The sequence below is a fragment of the Lepus europaeus genome, chromosome 6 (genome assembly GCF_033115175.1).
Source record: "Lepus europaeus isolate LE1 chromosome 6, mLepTim1.pri, whole genome shotgun sequence".
NCBI classification, from domain to species: domain Eukaryota; kingdom Metazoa; phylum Chordata; class Mammalia; order Lagomorpha; family Leporidae; genus Lepus; species Lepus europaeus.
The window spans coordinates 65,519,964-65,535,968 of NC_084832.1; the positions used below are offsets into that span (position 1 = coordinate 65,519,964).

Genomic DNA, 16,005 nt, shown 5'->3' on the forward strand with positions numbered 1-16,005 from the left:
ATGCAGAAGTGCACCAAAAATATTGTATGAAATTACCTTCAGGCTATGTGTATAATACAAGGTGTAGACTTTATGAAACATAAATGAGTTTCTTGTTCAGACTTGTGTTCCATCCAGAAGATACTTCATGTATCTGCAAATTTCAAAATCTGTAAGCAAAATATCTAAAAACCCAAACCTGGGATCTAAAATTTGAAATGCTTCTGGTTCCAAGCATTTCAGATAAAGGATGTTCAACCTGCATAACTCAAGCTTTGGAGTCCTACTGCGTGAGGGTAACTCCTGGTTCTTCCTCTCTCTGGATGGGGGATCATAATCACATTAATTAATGTCTTCACTTCTAAAATGGAAATGAAAGCAAGATGTCTTTCCTAGAACTTTTGTGAGGTTGAAATAATGTAAAACAAGTAAAACACAATGTGTTTCACATAACAAATCCTAAATATATTGTTATTGTTCAACTAATATTTAACTTTCTCAACTAACAAAAGGAGGAGTGAAGAGATGGTCTCTCTCTCTCCCTCTCCCCCTTCCCCTCTCCCTCTCCCTCTCTCCCCATATATATAATATAATATATATATATATATATATATATATATAAAATAGTACTGATTTTATTTGAAAGGCAGACTTACAGGGAGAGATCTTCCAACCACTGATTCACTCCCCAAATAGCCACATCAGCTGAGGCTGGTCCAGCCTGAAGCTAGGAGCCTGAAACTCCATTCAGGTCTCCCTCATGGGTGGTGGGGCCCAGGCACTTGGGCCATATTTGCTGTTTTCCCAGGCACATTAGCAGGGAACTGGATTGGAAGTGGAGCAGCTGAACCAGTGCTCACGTGAGACGCTGGTGTTGCAGGTGGCAGCTTAACCTGCAGTGCCACAACCCCAGCCCCTCCCATATATTTTAATCTGGCTTGACTCTCTTAATGGAAGAGAAGTAATTCTGGCTTTTGTTGGCTTTTACTTATCTTCAGGTCAATCAGTCACTTCAGCTACCTTTTGTAATCCATATTCATACATAGAAACATTAATATACTAACACATAAACTGATTTGTAAACATGTTTTATACTTAAAAATCCCCCATTTTGCAATTACTTTTCTTTATCTCTAGCCATGGTTAACTAAATCTTATCAAAATGGACCTGTAGGCTATGGTCAGTAAAACTTGGAATGTGCCATCCTAGCAGAAAGGGCGATGAGGGAATTGACCTTGACCCATGTGGGCAGGATGGAAAACAGCTAGTTTTTTGGCTCTGAGGTAAGAAATGTCTCTTTACTCACGGAAAGCAAAATCATTGCAGCAGTTTCCCAGGGTCAGTTAATTGAAAGGGCTCACAAGACTTCACAAAGTGTATTTACCTAAGGCTAATAAAGACAAAGCATACATGGCAGCAGAGGGAAGGAAACACAGGCAAACATCAGAAATGTTGGGGACATTCCACATCCTTTGTCATTTGCACAGAATGCTCTTTGTCTCTGAATCATGAGCCATCGTGCTATATGTGAGATAGCTTGGCCTAGACAACTAGATCAGTGGACTAGAGTCCAGGAAAAGACCCACACAAAGATGGTCAGTTGTTTTTTAAAAATATTTTTATTAGTTTTATTTATTTGAAATGCAGAGGGAGAAATATATATCATTTCCCAAATGCCTGCAACAACCAAGGTTTGGCTTGGCTGAAGCCAGGAACCAGGAACTCAATCTGAGTCTCTACGTGGATATCAGGGACCCTGATATCCTCCTAGGGTGCGTGTTAGCTTCCTAGGGTGCACATTAGCAGGAAGATGGAATGGGAAGCAGACTGGGACTCCAACCCAGGCATTCTAATATGAAATGCAGGTGTCCCACGTGGCCTCTTAACTGCTGTACCAAATGCTGGCTCTGGATCAGCTGATTTTTGACAGGGGAACGAAGCAAGTCAGCTGAGAAATGATAGTTGCTTTAACAAATGATGTGCAAATTATTTGATATCCACTGCAAAAAAATGAACTTCATTCTATATTTTATACCATATACAAAAATGAACACAAAGGAGACTTAAATGAAAAACCTAAACTCATAAAGCTTCTAGAAATATAGGACAAAATAGTTGTGACCAGAATCTGCATTTTAACAATATCTCCAGGCATGTTAAAATTTGAAGTGGACTTGCCTGTAAGGTAACTGCTGAAGTGAACTAGTTACACACATGAAAAAGGGGTTGGAGGAGGGGCAGATGCTTCAGCTTGAGAGCCAGCCTGTGCTGTGACATAAAGATGAGTTAGAGGAGTGATTTCATTGAACACTACGAGGCATAAGTTTTTATACCATTGTGTGGGAAATAAAAAAAAGGACAATACAATGAGTTTTTTTATTTTTGAAATTACATTTATGAAAACTTTCAAATTGTAAGACCAGTCCTTAATTTTTATAAAATGAAAGTGCTAGCAAATTGCAGGTTTTGTTTTTGTTTGAAATTCATTCTTGGCAAATAAAAAGTTGGCAACCCTGTGTTTAACTCACCACTTTTGCAGTTGTTTTTGTAGTTGTGGTTTTTCCTGAGCTATGAAATCCAAAGGTTCGGCAGAAAAAAATTAGAGAACTAAGAGTAGCTTAGTAGAGTATGGGGCCAGTCAATATTGGGCAACTAGGGTTTTACCTAGGTCCAAAAAGCAGACAGAATTCAGATCCTGGAGGGCTTGGTGGACCATAGAATTGGACTTGATCCTCAATTATTTTTGAAGGTTGTGACATAATTATTTTTGTATTTTATATGAGAAGCAGACAGGCAGGCAGACAGAGAGCTCCTATGTACTGGTTTGTTTGCCATATGCTGCAATGGCCTGGCCTATCCTGGACCAGGCCAGAGCTGGGGAAGTGGGACCTCAACTGATGTCTCCCATGTAGGCAACAGGGACCCAACTACTTGAACCATTACTGCTGCCTTCCAGGGTCCAGATAAGCAGGAAGCTGGAATTGGGAGCAAAGTGGGACTAAACCCCGGCCCTCTGATATGGGATGTGGGCATCCCAGTCTGTGTTAGAACTGCTGGACCCAGTGCTTGCCCTTTAAAATGTTTTACATTTATTTTTACTTATTTGAGATGCAGAGAGAAAGAGGGACAGAGAGAGAGAATGAATCTTTGCAATTTAGAAAGAACATGTCAGTTGCTGGGTGAAATGGGGGTCAGAGAAGGATGAAATGGGAGTTAGGAGGCAGCTCAGGGGCTCTTTAAGGTATCAGTGAGTGAGAATAAGGCAGCATGGATAGCAGAGAGTGGACCCCTGTTACTTACAGTAAGGAAGTAGTTTTGACAGGGCTTGGCAGTCTATTGGATGGAAGAAGTGACTTTACATTATTTAAACTATTTTCTCACTTTAAATTTTGCTGAATTTAATATTCCCAAATAAGTGCATTTCTCAAAAGTCCTAAGTGGATTGATTTAAATGACTACAGAGCAGAGTGATTGAGCTTCTGTGCAATGTAGTCCCTCAAAGACAAAGAGAAACTCATTAAAATGAGATCAGAGAGTTAATCCATCTTTACACATAAGTACCCATTCATGAAAAGCTATGCTGTGTGAGTCAGAAAATGCTGATTTCATTCATTTTATTACATATAGAACTCCTTGGGAGAAGCTGCCTGGTGAAAAGCTTGGGGTGTAACACTAAGCTTTTCAGACTTTTATTTTTATAGGGCTTAACTTGATTCTGGTGCATATTATATTGAGCAGTAATTTATATACCATGCCTGTATGATGGCCTTTGATGGAATGGAATTGTGGCTTGTCAGTCTTAGTTCAAGATTCTCAATGAATTTGAGAATTGTTTTACAATTTAATGAATTCTTGAAGAGAATTTTAGAAAGTAATTGAATTGCAGCTATTACTTTTACCCCACTTCACCCACAAAAACATTAATAAAGGTTGACTAATAAACAGAAGGTCCTGTTCCCCCTGGCTTCTCTGTGCATTTAATGGGCTTACTTGTAGGCTTTTCTGTTGGCACAGTTTAAAATCAAGGCAGTCAAGACATAATTTATTACTTCCGGTAATAGACTTTTCTCCAACCAACATCTAAATAAAATTTGCTATTGTAGGTTCATCTCTTTCTTTTCACACCATACGACTATGATGCATTGATGCACAATTTGTAGAAATTTATGGGAAAGGTTCATCCAATATTGATCTATGGGATTTATTAGCATTAGTGAATATATATTATGTATCCCCAAAACCCAACGGAAGAAAGGTCGATTATAGAGGGGAGGGATTACATGTGTACTGTGGTTTCTCAAGATAACATGAGATGTTTTTCGGTCATTCATTCTAAATCAGCACTTTATACCAAGAAACACTGTAGAGGACAGCAGCGACTGTTACATGTTTATTTGAGTTGGCAAAGTAAAGATGTAATATCATTTGTCTTTTTGATTTTCCTATTTTTTACCTCCCTTTACTACTATAAAACATGTCAGCTGCGCTTAAAAATGTGTGAGAACTATGATTCGTTACTTTTTAAAAGAGGTTGGATTGTAAAGGCTTTTATGCTTCCACTTAAAGACTCAATACTTGTCTCTTTGTCTACAGCAGAATAGTCGATGGGTGCTGGAAATAATGTAGATTATTTAGTATGGAATCTGAATTATTTTAGGCCATTTAGTGTTCTCCAGTAGAGAAGGATTTAGTCTTCTACTGAAATGCATTTAAGCAATGCAAAAATAGGCATTTTCATCCACTATACCAACTTTAAAGAAGTCCATATGTTCTTGTCTCCTTCATCATTGACATATACTATCATATTTATATCAAGAATATCTGCCATGGGAGCTTTAAAATAGTTTCCAAGCAAAATTATTCTGATACTGTATACCAGTTTTTTAATAGTTGGGCATATTATAACAGTCTCAACTGTTCAAACTTTTTAAAACATAACTGAGATTATCCAAGATTGTCCATTTTCAGAACTTACTGAATGAGTATACACTATTTTGCTATTCATAATCTCTTCAGTGCTGCCAAAGAAGACTGGTGTATGTGGCCTGTGATAGCTTGAGTCTTGTTTTTTACTTTTGTACCCAGATTTCCTTGCTGCTCCCTTTGTGCACGGGAGAATTTATTTCTCATTCTCCCTTAACACTAAAGGTGTGCTCTTTGTGGATCCAGCTTTAAATGTGGTCTCTTTTATTTTATGTATTTATTTTTAAAGATTTCTTTATTTGAAAGGTAGAATGACAGAGACAGAGATCTTCCATCTACTGGCTCACTTCCCAAATCTCCACAACAGCCAGGTCTGAGCCAGGCCAAAGCCAGGAGCCAGAAACAGTATCTGGGTCTCCCACATGAGTGGCAAGGACCCAAGCACTTGGGTCCATCACTGGCTACCTCCCAGGTGCGTTAACAGAAGCTGCATCTAAAGCAGAGGGGGGACTTGATCCCAGGCACTACAATTTTGGGTATGGGCATTCTGAGCAGTGGCTCAGCCCCAAATAGGGTCTCTTTTTAGATTTTCCATCTGTGTCCAGACCTAGGCCTTATCTTTTACAAGGATTTGTGAAGATGGAATTAAAAGGTGAACTTATTTTGGTGCAAAATAATTTGAAATCCATGCATACTTAGGGTTTCTAAAAAAATCATGGGAATTGTGTATTATGAAAAAACTATCCATAGATTTTAGCTTTGTAGTACCTCATATTTTCCTTGCCATGCCCAGTGTAGCATTAAAATGGGTACTTGGTATCTCTAGGATTCGACAGAAACTCCTAAGGTTTTTTGTTTTTGTTTTTGTTTTTTGTTTTTTTGACAGGCAGAGTGGATAGTGAGAGAGAGAGAGACAGAGAGAAAGGTCTTCCTTTTCGCCGTTGGTTCACCCTCCAATGGCCGCTGCGGCTGGCGCATCTCGCTGATCCGAAGGCAGGAGCCAGGTGCTTCTCCTGGTCTCCCATGCGGGTGCAGGGCCCAAGCACTTGGGCCATCCTCCACTGCCTTCCCGGGCCACAGCAGAGAGCTGGACTGGAAGAGGGGCAACCGGGACAGAATCTGGCGCCCCAACTGGGACTAGAATCCGGTGTGCCGGCGCCACAAAGCGGAGGATTAGCCTATTAAGCCACGGCGCCGGCCTAGAAACTCCTAAGGTTTAACACTTGAATTAAAAACTATTAAAAACTCTTATTATCTGGGGATTTGGGGATCTTCAGATTCCCTTATTTCAAATATCTTGAGGCATTTAAAAAAATGACAAAAAACAAATTCTCTGTCTTATCTTGTGTTTTGATGATTTTAATGCAGAAGAACTTTCCGGATATCTGTTTTGTTGCACTGCTGAAAGTAAGATTTTCCAGTTTGTCTCTTGGGAAAATGATTCCATTTTATGAGGCCTCTTCTTGTTTCTAAAATGTGAGTGTGAAGCATGTACTGCAGTGTGGCTCCATCATCAGGATGTCTCTCCAGACTAGAAAAGGTGCAGCCTCCTTTGGCTCCTTCCCCTTCTCCTGATTTTTCTTAGAAACATACCAGATCCTTATTCTCTGTTCCCTTGCCACTCCTGTATTCATACAGGTTGGTTACCATAGGAGGCTCTCAACTGGTCTTGCCGCCTTTGGTTTTTCTCTTGTCTAATCCAAGTTGTTCACTGCTGCCAAAGTAATCTTTTGTAAATACCTCCTTTCATTATGTAATCTTACCCATGCACAGGTGGTTCAGAAACTCTGTTTTTGTTTCTTCCTTAGGGTACCATGTCTAATTCCTCCAAACCCTAAGTTCCAGTTGGTTTGAGTGCTGAATAGGTATCTTGCCACCCTACTCCGCTGGAGTGGGCCAGTGAATTCCTTTTACACGTTTTCAGCCAAGAGGCCGTTTACTGACTTGTTCCAGGGCTGATGTGTCCACAGCTAACTTTTAATTGCTGCTTCTTTGGTAAACCCATGAAGACTGCAGTTTTGGAGAGATAGAGATTCTGGTGTTTAGTTTTTATGTGTGTGGTAAAGTATTTTTGACAAAAGTTACCATTTTAAGTACACAATTCAGTGGCATTAACTGTAATCACAATATTGTGCAAACATTACCACTCTCTATGTCCATAACTTTTTCAGTAGCCCCAACAGAAACTCTGTTCCCATTAAACAGTGATGTTCCATTTCCCCTCCTCCCAGGTCTGATGTTTTTAAAGTGATTGTCCAGGAAGAGAACCGTAAATCTGGCTGCAGATTCAAAGCAGTGCAGCCAGTGGCATCCTCTGAATCACTGTTCCTTTATTTTAGTATTTCATTAGGTCCCCATTGAGCATTTGTCACGTACCTGCCACTGTGGCAGGCCGTAGGAATACAATGTTGAGTAGTAACACACAGACCGTGTCTTCCCACTGTGTATGGAGCCAGGTACAATATTTAAATCTGTGTTATTCCCCTAATGCTATCATCCAGCTTCCTCCTACTCAGTGATGAGATGAATGCTCTCATATTATTGAAATGCTTAGACTGGTAGTTCAGGGTTTATACTCAGGTTTCTCTTACCTGTGGGGGACCCTGGCTGAGGAGCAGATGTCATCGCTGATGCTGCCAGTCAGGGCTCTTGTCCAGCCTCTCTGGTCTTCTTCATTGCTGTTCCTAGTGCCTCCCTAGGAGGGTCTTCCTCTCCATTGTGTGCAGATGGGTGTCTATTTCTTCTCTTTCCTTTCTTGTTCTTTTTTCTTTCTTTTACATATTTATAAGGCCTTTTCAAGCTCCTCCTCTATGCGTGTGATAGAAAATCCAAGTATTGGTAGTATTTTAAAAAAATAAAAGATAAAAATATTCCAAGATAAAAATCTTAAAAGTCCTCAATGGATTCATTGTCTCAGGCATAGGAGGGTGGACCTGCTCTAGTGTTGACTGCTTGTGTGGCCTGTTGTGACCTAGGCCTATACAAGGTACAGTGCGATCCTGAGCTGAGTTTTGCCAAAGTAAGTCCTGAAGGTTTCATAGGAGAGTCAAGCATACAAAGAAAAGTGGATGTCCATGTAACACTGGCAAGAAGGAGGGAGTCTGGGAAGTGTAAAACACACAACTAGGGGCTGGCCCTGTGGCATGGTGGGTAAAGCTGTTGCCTGCAGTGCAAGCATCCCATATAAGCATCAGTTCCAGTCCCGGCTGCTCCACTTCTGATCCAGCTCTCTGCTATGGCCTGGGAAAGCAGTAGAAGATGGCCCAAGTACTTGGGCCCTTGCACCCCGGGTGGGAGACCTGGAAGAAGCTCCTGGCTTTTGGCTTCAGATAGGCCCAGCTCTGGCTGTTATTATCATCTGGGGAGTGAACTAGTGGATGGAAGACCTCTTTCTTTCTCTCTCTCTGTACCTCTGCCTCTCTGTAATTCCGCCTTTCAAATAAATAAATAGATCTTAAAAAAAAAAAAAACTCCATAATTATCCAATGACAGAAACGATTAAGCATTAGCCACTAAGAGTGAAATTACCAAGAAAACAAAATATACAAAAACAAGTCTACAATGCAGGAACACTATTTGCAAACACAAAATAGTGCTTCATACTAATCATGCTAGTTAGATTGAAGACTGTGTGGGGGTGTCTTGCTCTCCAGGCTCTTGCTACGTACTGAGAAACACAATACAGGCATTTTGTGTTTGCTTACACCTAACTTTTTACCTGGTGTATAGGTCTATTTCATCTATGAGACTTTGTTTTGCAGATTTAAAAAGCACTAAAAATATTGTCACTTGATTGTGATTTTTTAAGATTCTAAATTGTGAAGGCTTTTTTTAGCCTTTGGATTAAGAGAAATGACCTAGTTGATTAAAATGCAGAGGGGAGATGGCTGTAATAATGATGCACAGGGCTGCAAGTGATCAGAGTGGCCATTAATATGTGTAAAACCAGAATGTCATTAACAACCCAAGGTGTTGAACTATAAAAGAGCCACACTTTTTCTTCAGCCAATTGCTGGGTTGCTACAATGAAGAAGAAAAAAAAAAAATCCAGGTGTCTCTGATTCAGTAAAGTTGTTCAAGTCTCTTATAACAGGGTCTGCATTGCTGGGAACTCTTATGCCTGGCAGAGGGGACCAGAGCTGGACAGGACCCAGCTGCAGCCCTGCAGTTTAACCCTCTGGCTGCCTTAATTCACTGGCACTTTCTACATAGCAGCTTCTGTCTGTCTGTGGAGAAACCCTGGATACCAGAGATGCATGGTGTGTTGTGATTAAGTTTATTTATTATCCAATCAGTCTTCAGAAAGTTCGTGAAAAATACGTGTTATGAACAAAAGTTGTGTGGATTTCAAGTATTTTTTGGCACCAAAATAAACTTATTTTTCATCCATTTTTTCTACAAACGTTAAAAAGCATCAACATATGTGATCTGGTTGCAGTTATTGGGAACCTGATTGTTTATTCTTATTACAAGTAATCAGAGAGATCTGTTAATCACAAAGAAATAAGCATTTGTAAAAAGTCTTTCAGATAAGATCTCTAAGAATTTCACAACATTCTGTGCACTAGAGGCCTTTTTTTGCTTTTAGACAAATCACTGAAAAAAAAAAAAAACTACAAAAGGATACGGGCTGAATTCCTGTTCCTCAAAGTTTCTCCATTAGTTTGCAGATCGTTAGGGGCTGCCTTCCTTCTGTTTGTGTTGCTGTTGCAATGTATAATCTATTAGAAAATTATTCCCTGGAAATTCAGGGTCTTCAGAAAACACTGAGATTCACTCCCCCACTCCCTTACCCCACGTTACTTCAGTGGTGGCAAAAATAACAATTGTCCCCTGGGAAATGAAGCTCATCACTATGGTAACTATGAAGGTTGCATCATTCTAGGGCACATTTTTAAAAGACTGGATTTCAACATGGGTAGATACCCCATCTTATTTTATTCAGTAGCTTAGCAACCTGTGGTATAGTGTTTGTCACTACCTGCCTCTGCCCTTTCTTCTTAGAACAGTGACCTATATAGATTTATATAGGATATAGACTTATATAGACCTATAGGATTCTGTTGTCAGCATGTTTTTCCTATAAATTTGGTTTGGTTCTTAGGGATGTTTTTGATGACCTTATATTTCAAGCCAAAAATCAGGACACATTTTGTGTGTGAGAAATGAAGGATTTTTCTTGAATCTCTTTGGTGACCTACTCTAGGTTCTTCACAGATGTTTTCTCTCTACACAAGATATTAGTGTTACTCAAAGGGTTATCGTTGGTTATCTTTTTCTCCTTAGTGGAAGTCCAAGATTGTGGTGCTGGCATGTGCCTGGCATCTGATAAGGCCTGCATCAGCCTCACAAACATGCATTGTAATTTGGCAAGATGGAGCAAGTGAGCCATCTCCGATCTCTCTTCCTCTTCTTATAAAGCCACTAATGCCATGGGCCTCCTCCCACACCTGGGACCTCATTTCACCTAATTCTCCCAAAGGTCCTACCTCCAAATATCATTAATAATATGAATTTGGGTATTAAGTTTTTAATGCATGAACTTTTTTTTTGGCATACGGGGGGGGGGGGGGGCATTGAAACCATAGCAGTCCACAGATTGTTCAAGATGAACTCAACATTGCCCTCCACAACAATCAGATGGCACCACCTACCATTTATGTGGCAGCCCACATCCAGTCACCCTGCAAGCCCAGCTGCTTCTCCTTCTGGAATGCTCTAAAATCTGTTGTCGTCTCTCTTCTAGGACCTCCTCTTTTTTTAATTTGCTGCCCACATCCTCCAAACTGGTTACATCAGAGTAACCAGGCCTTTTCTAGGCTTCCCCCAAACAAATTTCTCTACTTATCCTCAGTGGATTTCATTGTCCTCAAAGTAAAATCCAGAATCTTCCCGAGGGACTCCAAGACCCTTGGTGGCCTCATGCCAACCTCTTTGGCTTTTTTCTCACTGCTCTTATTGCTCTTGCCTCCTTGAGCTGCTGGACTGCTCCTACTAGGAGCCCACCCTGTCTCTCCAGTCTCCACTCTCTGCTCGCTGTTCATCTGCTTCTAAGACCCAATCCTTTCCAAGAAGTTTTCTCTATCCCCAGGCTCCATATTCAGAGTTAGATGCTCGTGTAACAGCATGGATATCTCCTTGCCTTGGCGGGACCGTGGGGGTAGAGAGATAAATCTTCCACCTGCTGGTTCTCTCCCCAATTAGTCATAATAGCCAGGACTGGGCCAGGCCAAAGCCAGGAGCCCAGAATTTCATCTGGTCTTCCACATGGTAGCAAGGGCCCAAGCACGTGGGGCACCTTCTGCTGCCTTGATAGGCACATTAGCAGGGAGCTAGACAAGAAGCAAAGGAGCCAGGACTTGAACTGGTGCTCTGATATGGGACACTTAATCCACTGCACCACAAAACCCACCCCAGGTTATGTTCTTCCCAAAATAGTCCAGCTGCTGGACTTTGAGATGCAAATTGCCCATTTTCTGGCTCTCCTAGTATCTTGTTGCCTAACTGGGGGGAGCTTAAGGCAGAGAAAGAGGGGGAGAGTGGACAGTGCAGTGCAGCTGGCCCTTTTGGGCTGTGTGTGTGTGTGTGTGGTTGGATGGTTGGGGGGACACTTTCCCTTCAGCAAGCATGCATTTTTCTTCCCCAACACACTGACATCTATTGGCTTAAATGTGACTCTTTTCTTTCTCTTTTTCTTTTCCTTCCTTCCTTCCTTCCTTCCTTCCTTCCTTCCTTCCTTCCTTCCTTTCCTCCTTCCTCCCTCCCTCCCTCCCTCCCTTCCTTCCCTCTTTCCATCCTTCCTCTCTCACTTCCTCCTTCCTTCCCTCCCTTAAATAATCTCTTTAAATAAGATTGTCCAACTCTCTTTGGGAGAAAAATGCTCAATTTCTCAGACTACTTTTATATTTGGGATATTTAAGGGAGTGGGGTGAGGTATGTGGCTTCTGTGGGAGCAGCAGTGGGACCATTTCCCTTGGTTTGAGGTCCGCCATATTCTCTGGTCCAGAGGATGTGTTTGTCTTGTGCCATGGCAAATGCAGATGATATCAAGGTTGGTGGCCTTCATGGTTGGCCTTTTCATGTTGGTCAGAATCTAATGATCTCCCTAGCTGGTTCAGACTTCCTTTGGCTGCTGCTCTCTGATTTCTCCTGGGTACCTTGTCCCTATCCAGCAGGAACTTTATTCACAGCTATTGCTTTCAGATCCCCCTGAGCCCCGTGACCTGCCTACCAGCTCAGGAAATCAGAATATCAAAGTTTACCATTGCTTGACCATGCTTAGAAAAACTGTGCCTCTGGACGATGACCTGGCTTTCAAGACTATGCCTTACTCTGTAATCCTTCCTCTCATGTCAGATGCTGCACATTATTTCATTTGATCTCCTTGCACTTCCTTCACTAGAAAACCTAATAATTCCCTAGGCAGGTGTATGCTTCCAGCAGACTAGGGCAAAGGTCAGATGCTTGGAAAGGCAAAACAACAACAATGAAAATAATAGCTTTCAAAATACTATTACAATTAAATGTGTGTGTGTCTGTATGAGAGTGATTTTCACAGAATCGTAGGTAGTTCTAAATCTACAAAAGCTTTAAATTTAAGGAATATAGGATTTTTAGGAAGGCATGTGTACATGTATGCACACATATGTGTACATATACATACATATATACATTTTTTAGAGAGGCATGTGTGTACATATATGTATATATATATGTATATATGTAATTGAGACATAATATGTATATAGTATGAAGAGGTTTGCTTTCTGTGTATCAGCAGTTTGCCATAATTAAGCATACCATGTTTTCACACACCCATTTTTTCTTCCGTTGCAGGACAGTTCGTGTTTGGTTAAAGAGAGACAGTGGACAGTACTGGCCAAGCATATACCATGCAATGCCTTGTAAGTATCTGAATCTCTGTGTAGAAACACCAGACATGCACCCCAACTCCCTTTCCTCCCCAGATTGCCTTTTCTGTATTTTCTTCTTGAGTTGGGAAGACTGAAATTTAGAAATCTCATTATAATGAAAAGTACCATATTAAATCAATGGAGATTTTCCAAGGCTCTCACTATGTAAAGTAAGAAAATTGTCTGAAATTGACTATATATTCATAGTTTCTGAATAAGATTAATGGAAGAAAGAGTACAGCACACAGATTCTCTGATTACAGCAGTCTTTCCCTTTTTCAACTTTCTGTTTAATTGTTTTGTAAAATACATCCTTAGACAACTCTAAATTTTGTCCAGTGATTACATTTGTGAAGTAAATTTGTCCTTGCCTTATTGTTGTATCACTTATTCAAATTCAAGACATTCAGCATTGACAATTGAGTTCTCACAAAGATTTGTTTAGGATTAAAACATTTTAATTAGAAGTGGATCTCATTTCTCCAATATCTTACTTGACAAATATGCTGCTGCACTGATAAGTAAGGACTATTCCAAGTACACTTTAAAGAAATAAATGAGTGATTTTAAGACTGTTTGACAAAAGTTCCCCTACAGGTGGAGAAGAGCTGGACTTCCCCAAAATAAGAGGTTTCTTTTTAGTCTAGTTTTTTATCTTTAAGATGAATGAAGTTTGGGTGTGCTATCCCATGTTTATTTTAGTGCAGAATAATTATTTAAATTCATGATCAGTTGCATTCAGTATTTCCTTTATTCTTCTTCCTTCGATTTTTAATTAAAATTGGCCCCCTAGAGAAATCTCCCAGATTTGTGTTAGGGCTTATATACCCTCTGGCTTCCTGCAGTGTGTCCCCCCCACTCCTTTGATAGAAGTACCCCAGTTTCAGAGGTACATGCCACTATATACAACCAAAATAAATTCATGCTAAATTGTAGATGTGATTAAGTTTATGCCTCTGGCAAAAGAACAGTGTAATAACAATTTTGCCCGTTTATGAGCAGATGAATTATTAAGGATGTAATGCTTTTCATTGATTTTTCAAATTATCTCCGAGCCTTTGCATATCTCTAGAATTTTGTAGTAACTAGATGTTATCCATGAAGTTGTACCAAGCATTCAACTTTTTCTGTGATGAAGAAACTTCTTCTAATTCTGAACACAGTATTCTTCCTTTACTTGCTGTGCTTCCAGCAGAAACATTATATGTTATTGGCACAAGATAAACTTGCTTTTCAAGCCACAGCAGAGATGAGGGTTTACGTAAATGGAAAGGGAAGAGAATTATCTGGTTTTTAAGTGATATAACCAGTCTTTTCTGTGGTCTTGCTTCATCATCAAACTTGATAAAATCTCTAAAGGGAAGGGATGGAGAAGAGCTGTCACTCAGCAGTTTGAAGTTGGCTCTCAAGACCTGTAGCTCTGTTGGCTGTGCAGATAGGAGAGGTATACTTGATAAGTCTCTTCCTCAGTAAGCATGAATTTGTTGTTGAAAGTGTTGTCTATGGACTAGAAGCATCAACATCACCTGAGAATTTATTAGAAATGCAGTAATGGAATCCACAACCATGCTACTGAATCAGAATCTGACTTTTCTTTTCTTTTTTTTTTTTTTTTTTCAATTTGAGAGAGAGCGAGCGAGCAAGCGAGCTCCCCAAAAACTAGTAACTCAATCCAAGGCTCCCATGTGTGTGTTGAAGACCCAGCTTCTTGACCCATCATCCAAGGTGTATGTTAGCAGGAAACCTGAATCAAAAGTAGAGCCAGGACTCAAATACAGACACTCCAGTTTGAGATGTGGGTATCCCAAGTGGTATCCTAACTGCTATATCAAATGCCCATCCTAGAATCCACATTTGAATAAAACCTTGAAGTGATTTCAATATACAATAAAGTTGAAGAATATTGTCTTATGGCATTTTAGCCAACATGTTGATGATCTACATACATAGCTTTGTAGGAACACATGTGAACCTCATACATGGCGGTGATTTGGAAATACTTAGATGTAAGTACATGTGCTGGTCATTCAAGCATTTACTGCATACCTGCTGTATGCAGGCTACCGGTCTAGGTGCCAGGGCTTTGCAAATGAACACATTGCATATGATGAAGATGGTTTCTGTAATATTTCATTGTTAGATTACTGTGAGGAAGCAAAAGAAAAAAGGCTATGTGCCTCACACCTGGACAGAGATTGCCTTTTCTGTTCTTGGGATTCTTGTGCATTCAGATGACATAGTCACTGATTTCTGAGCAAGAATTTGAGCATTGTTTAACTCGAGGCAGAATCTGATTATATAAAGAAATAAACGGTACTTTAGTCAGTTAGAGAACCAGAAATAGGTTTTAAAAAATGGAAAAAGAAAGTGGTGCAGTAGGCTGACCCTCTGCCTGTTGCACTGGCATTCCATATGGGTGCCGATTCAAGTCTTGGCTGCTCCTCTTCTGACCCAGCTCTCTGCAGTGGCCTGGGAAAGCAGTGAAAGATGGCCTAAGTGCTTGGGCCCTGCACCTGCATGGGAGACCCGGAAGAAGCTCCTGGATTTGGATCAGCACAGCTCTGGCTGTTGCAGCCATTTGAGGAGTGAACCAGCAGATGGAAGATCCCTTCCCTTTGTCTCTCCCATCTCCATCTGTAACTTTGCCTCTCAAAATAAATAAATCTTTAAAAAAAAAAAAAGAAAAGAAAAAAGAGGCCGGCGCCGTGGCTTAATAGGCTAATCCTCCTCCTTGCGGCGCCGGCACACTGAGTTCTAGTCCCGGTTGGGGCACCGGATTCTATCCCTGTTGCCCCTCTTCCAGGCCAGCTCTCTGCTATGGCCCAGGAAGGCAGTGGAGGATGGCCCAAGTCCTTGGGCCCTGCACCCGCATGGGAGACCAGGAGAAGCACCTGGCTCCTGGCTTTGGATCAGCGAGATGCGCCGGCCACAGCGGCCATTGGAGGGTGAACCAACGGCAAAGGAAGACCTTTCTCTCTGTCTCTCTCACTATCCACTCTGCCTGTCAAAAAAAAAAAAAAGAAAAAAAAAAAAGAAAAGAAAGAAATAGGTTTGAGTTTCCAGGGATTGCTTTGCAATCATTTCTATTGGAAGGTATTTTGTTAAGAGGTTATGCAGCATTATCCTTAAATAATGACTGTGCTATTAGTTACAAAGTAAGTGAAAAGGTACAACCTATCTGGAGGCTGT

At 40.7% G+C, this 16,005-nt stretch overlaps 1 protein-coding gene across 1 annotated transcript in view; it reads left to right on the top strand.

Annotated features, from left to right (window-relative positions):
• Positions 1-16,005, top strand: part of WDFY2 (WD repeat and FYVE domain containing 2) — a 194,522-nt gene that overhangs the window by 61,108 nt on the left and 117,409 nt on the right. Inside the window, exon 2 of the mRNA XM_062194250.1 lies at positions 12,740-12,807. Coding sequence (XP_062050234.1) covers positions 12,740-12,807 — 68 coding nt within the window. The remainder of the gene's footprint in view (positions 1-12,739; positions 12,808-16,005) is intronic.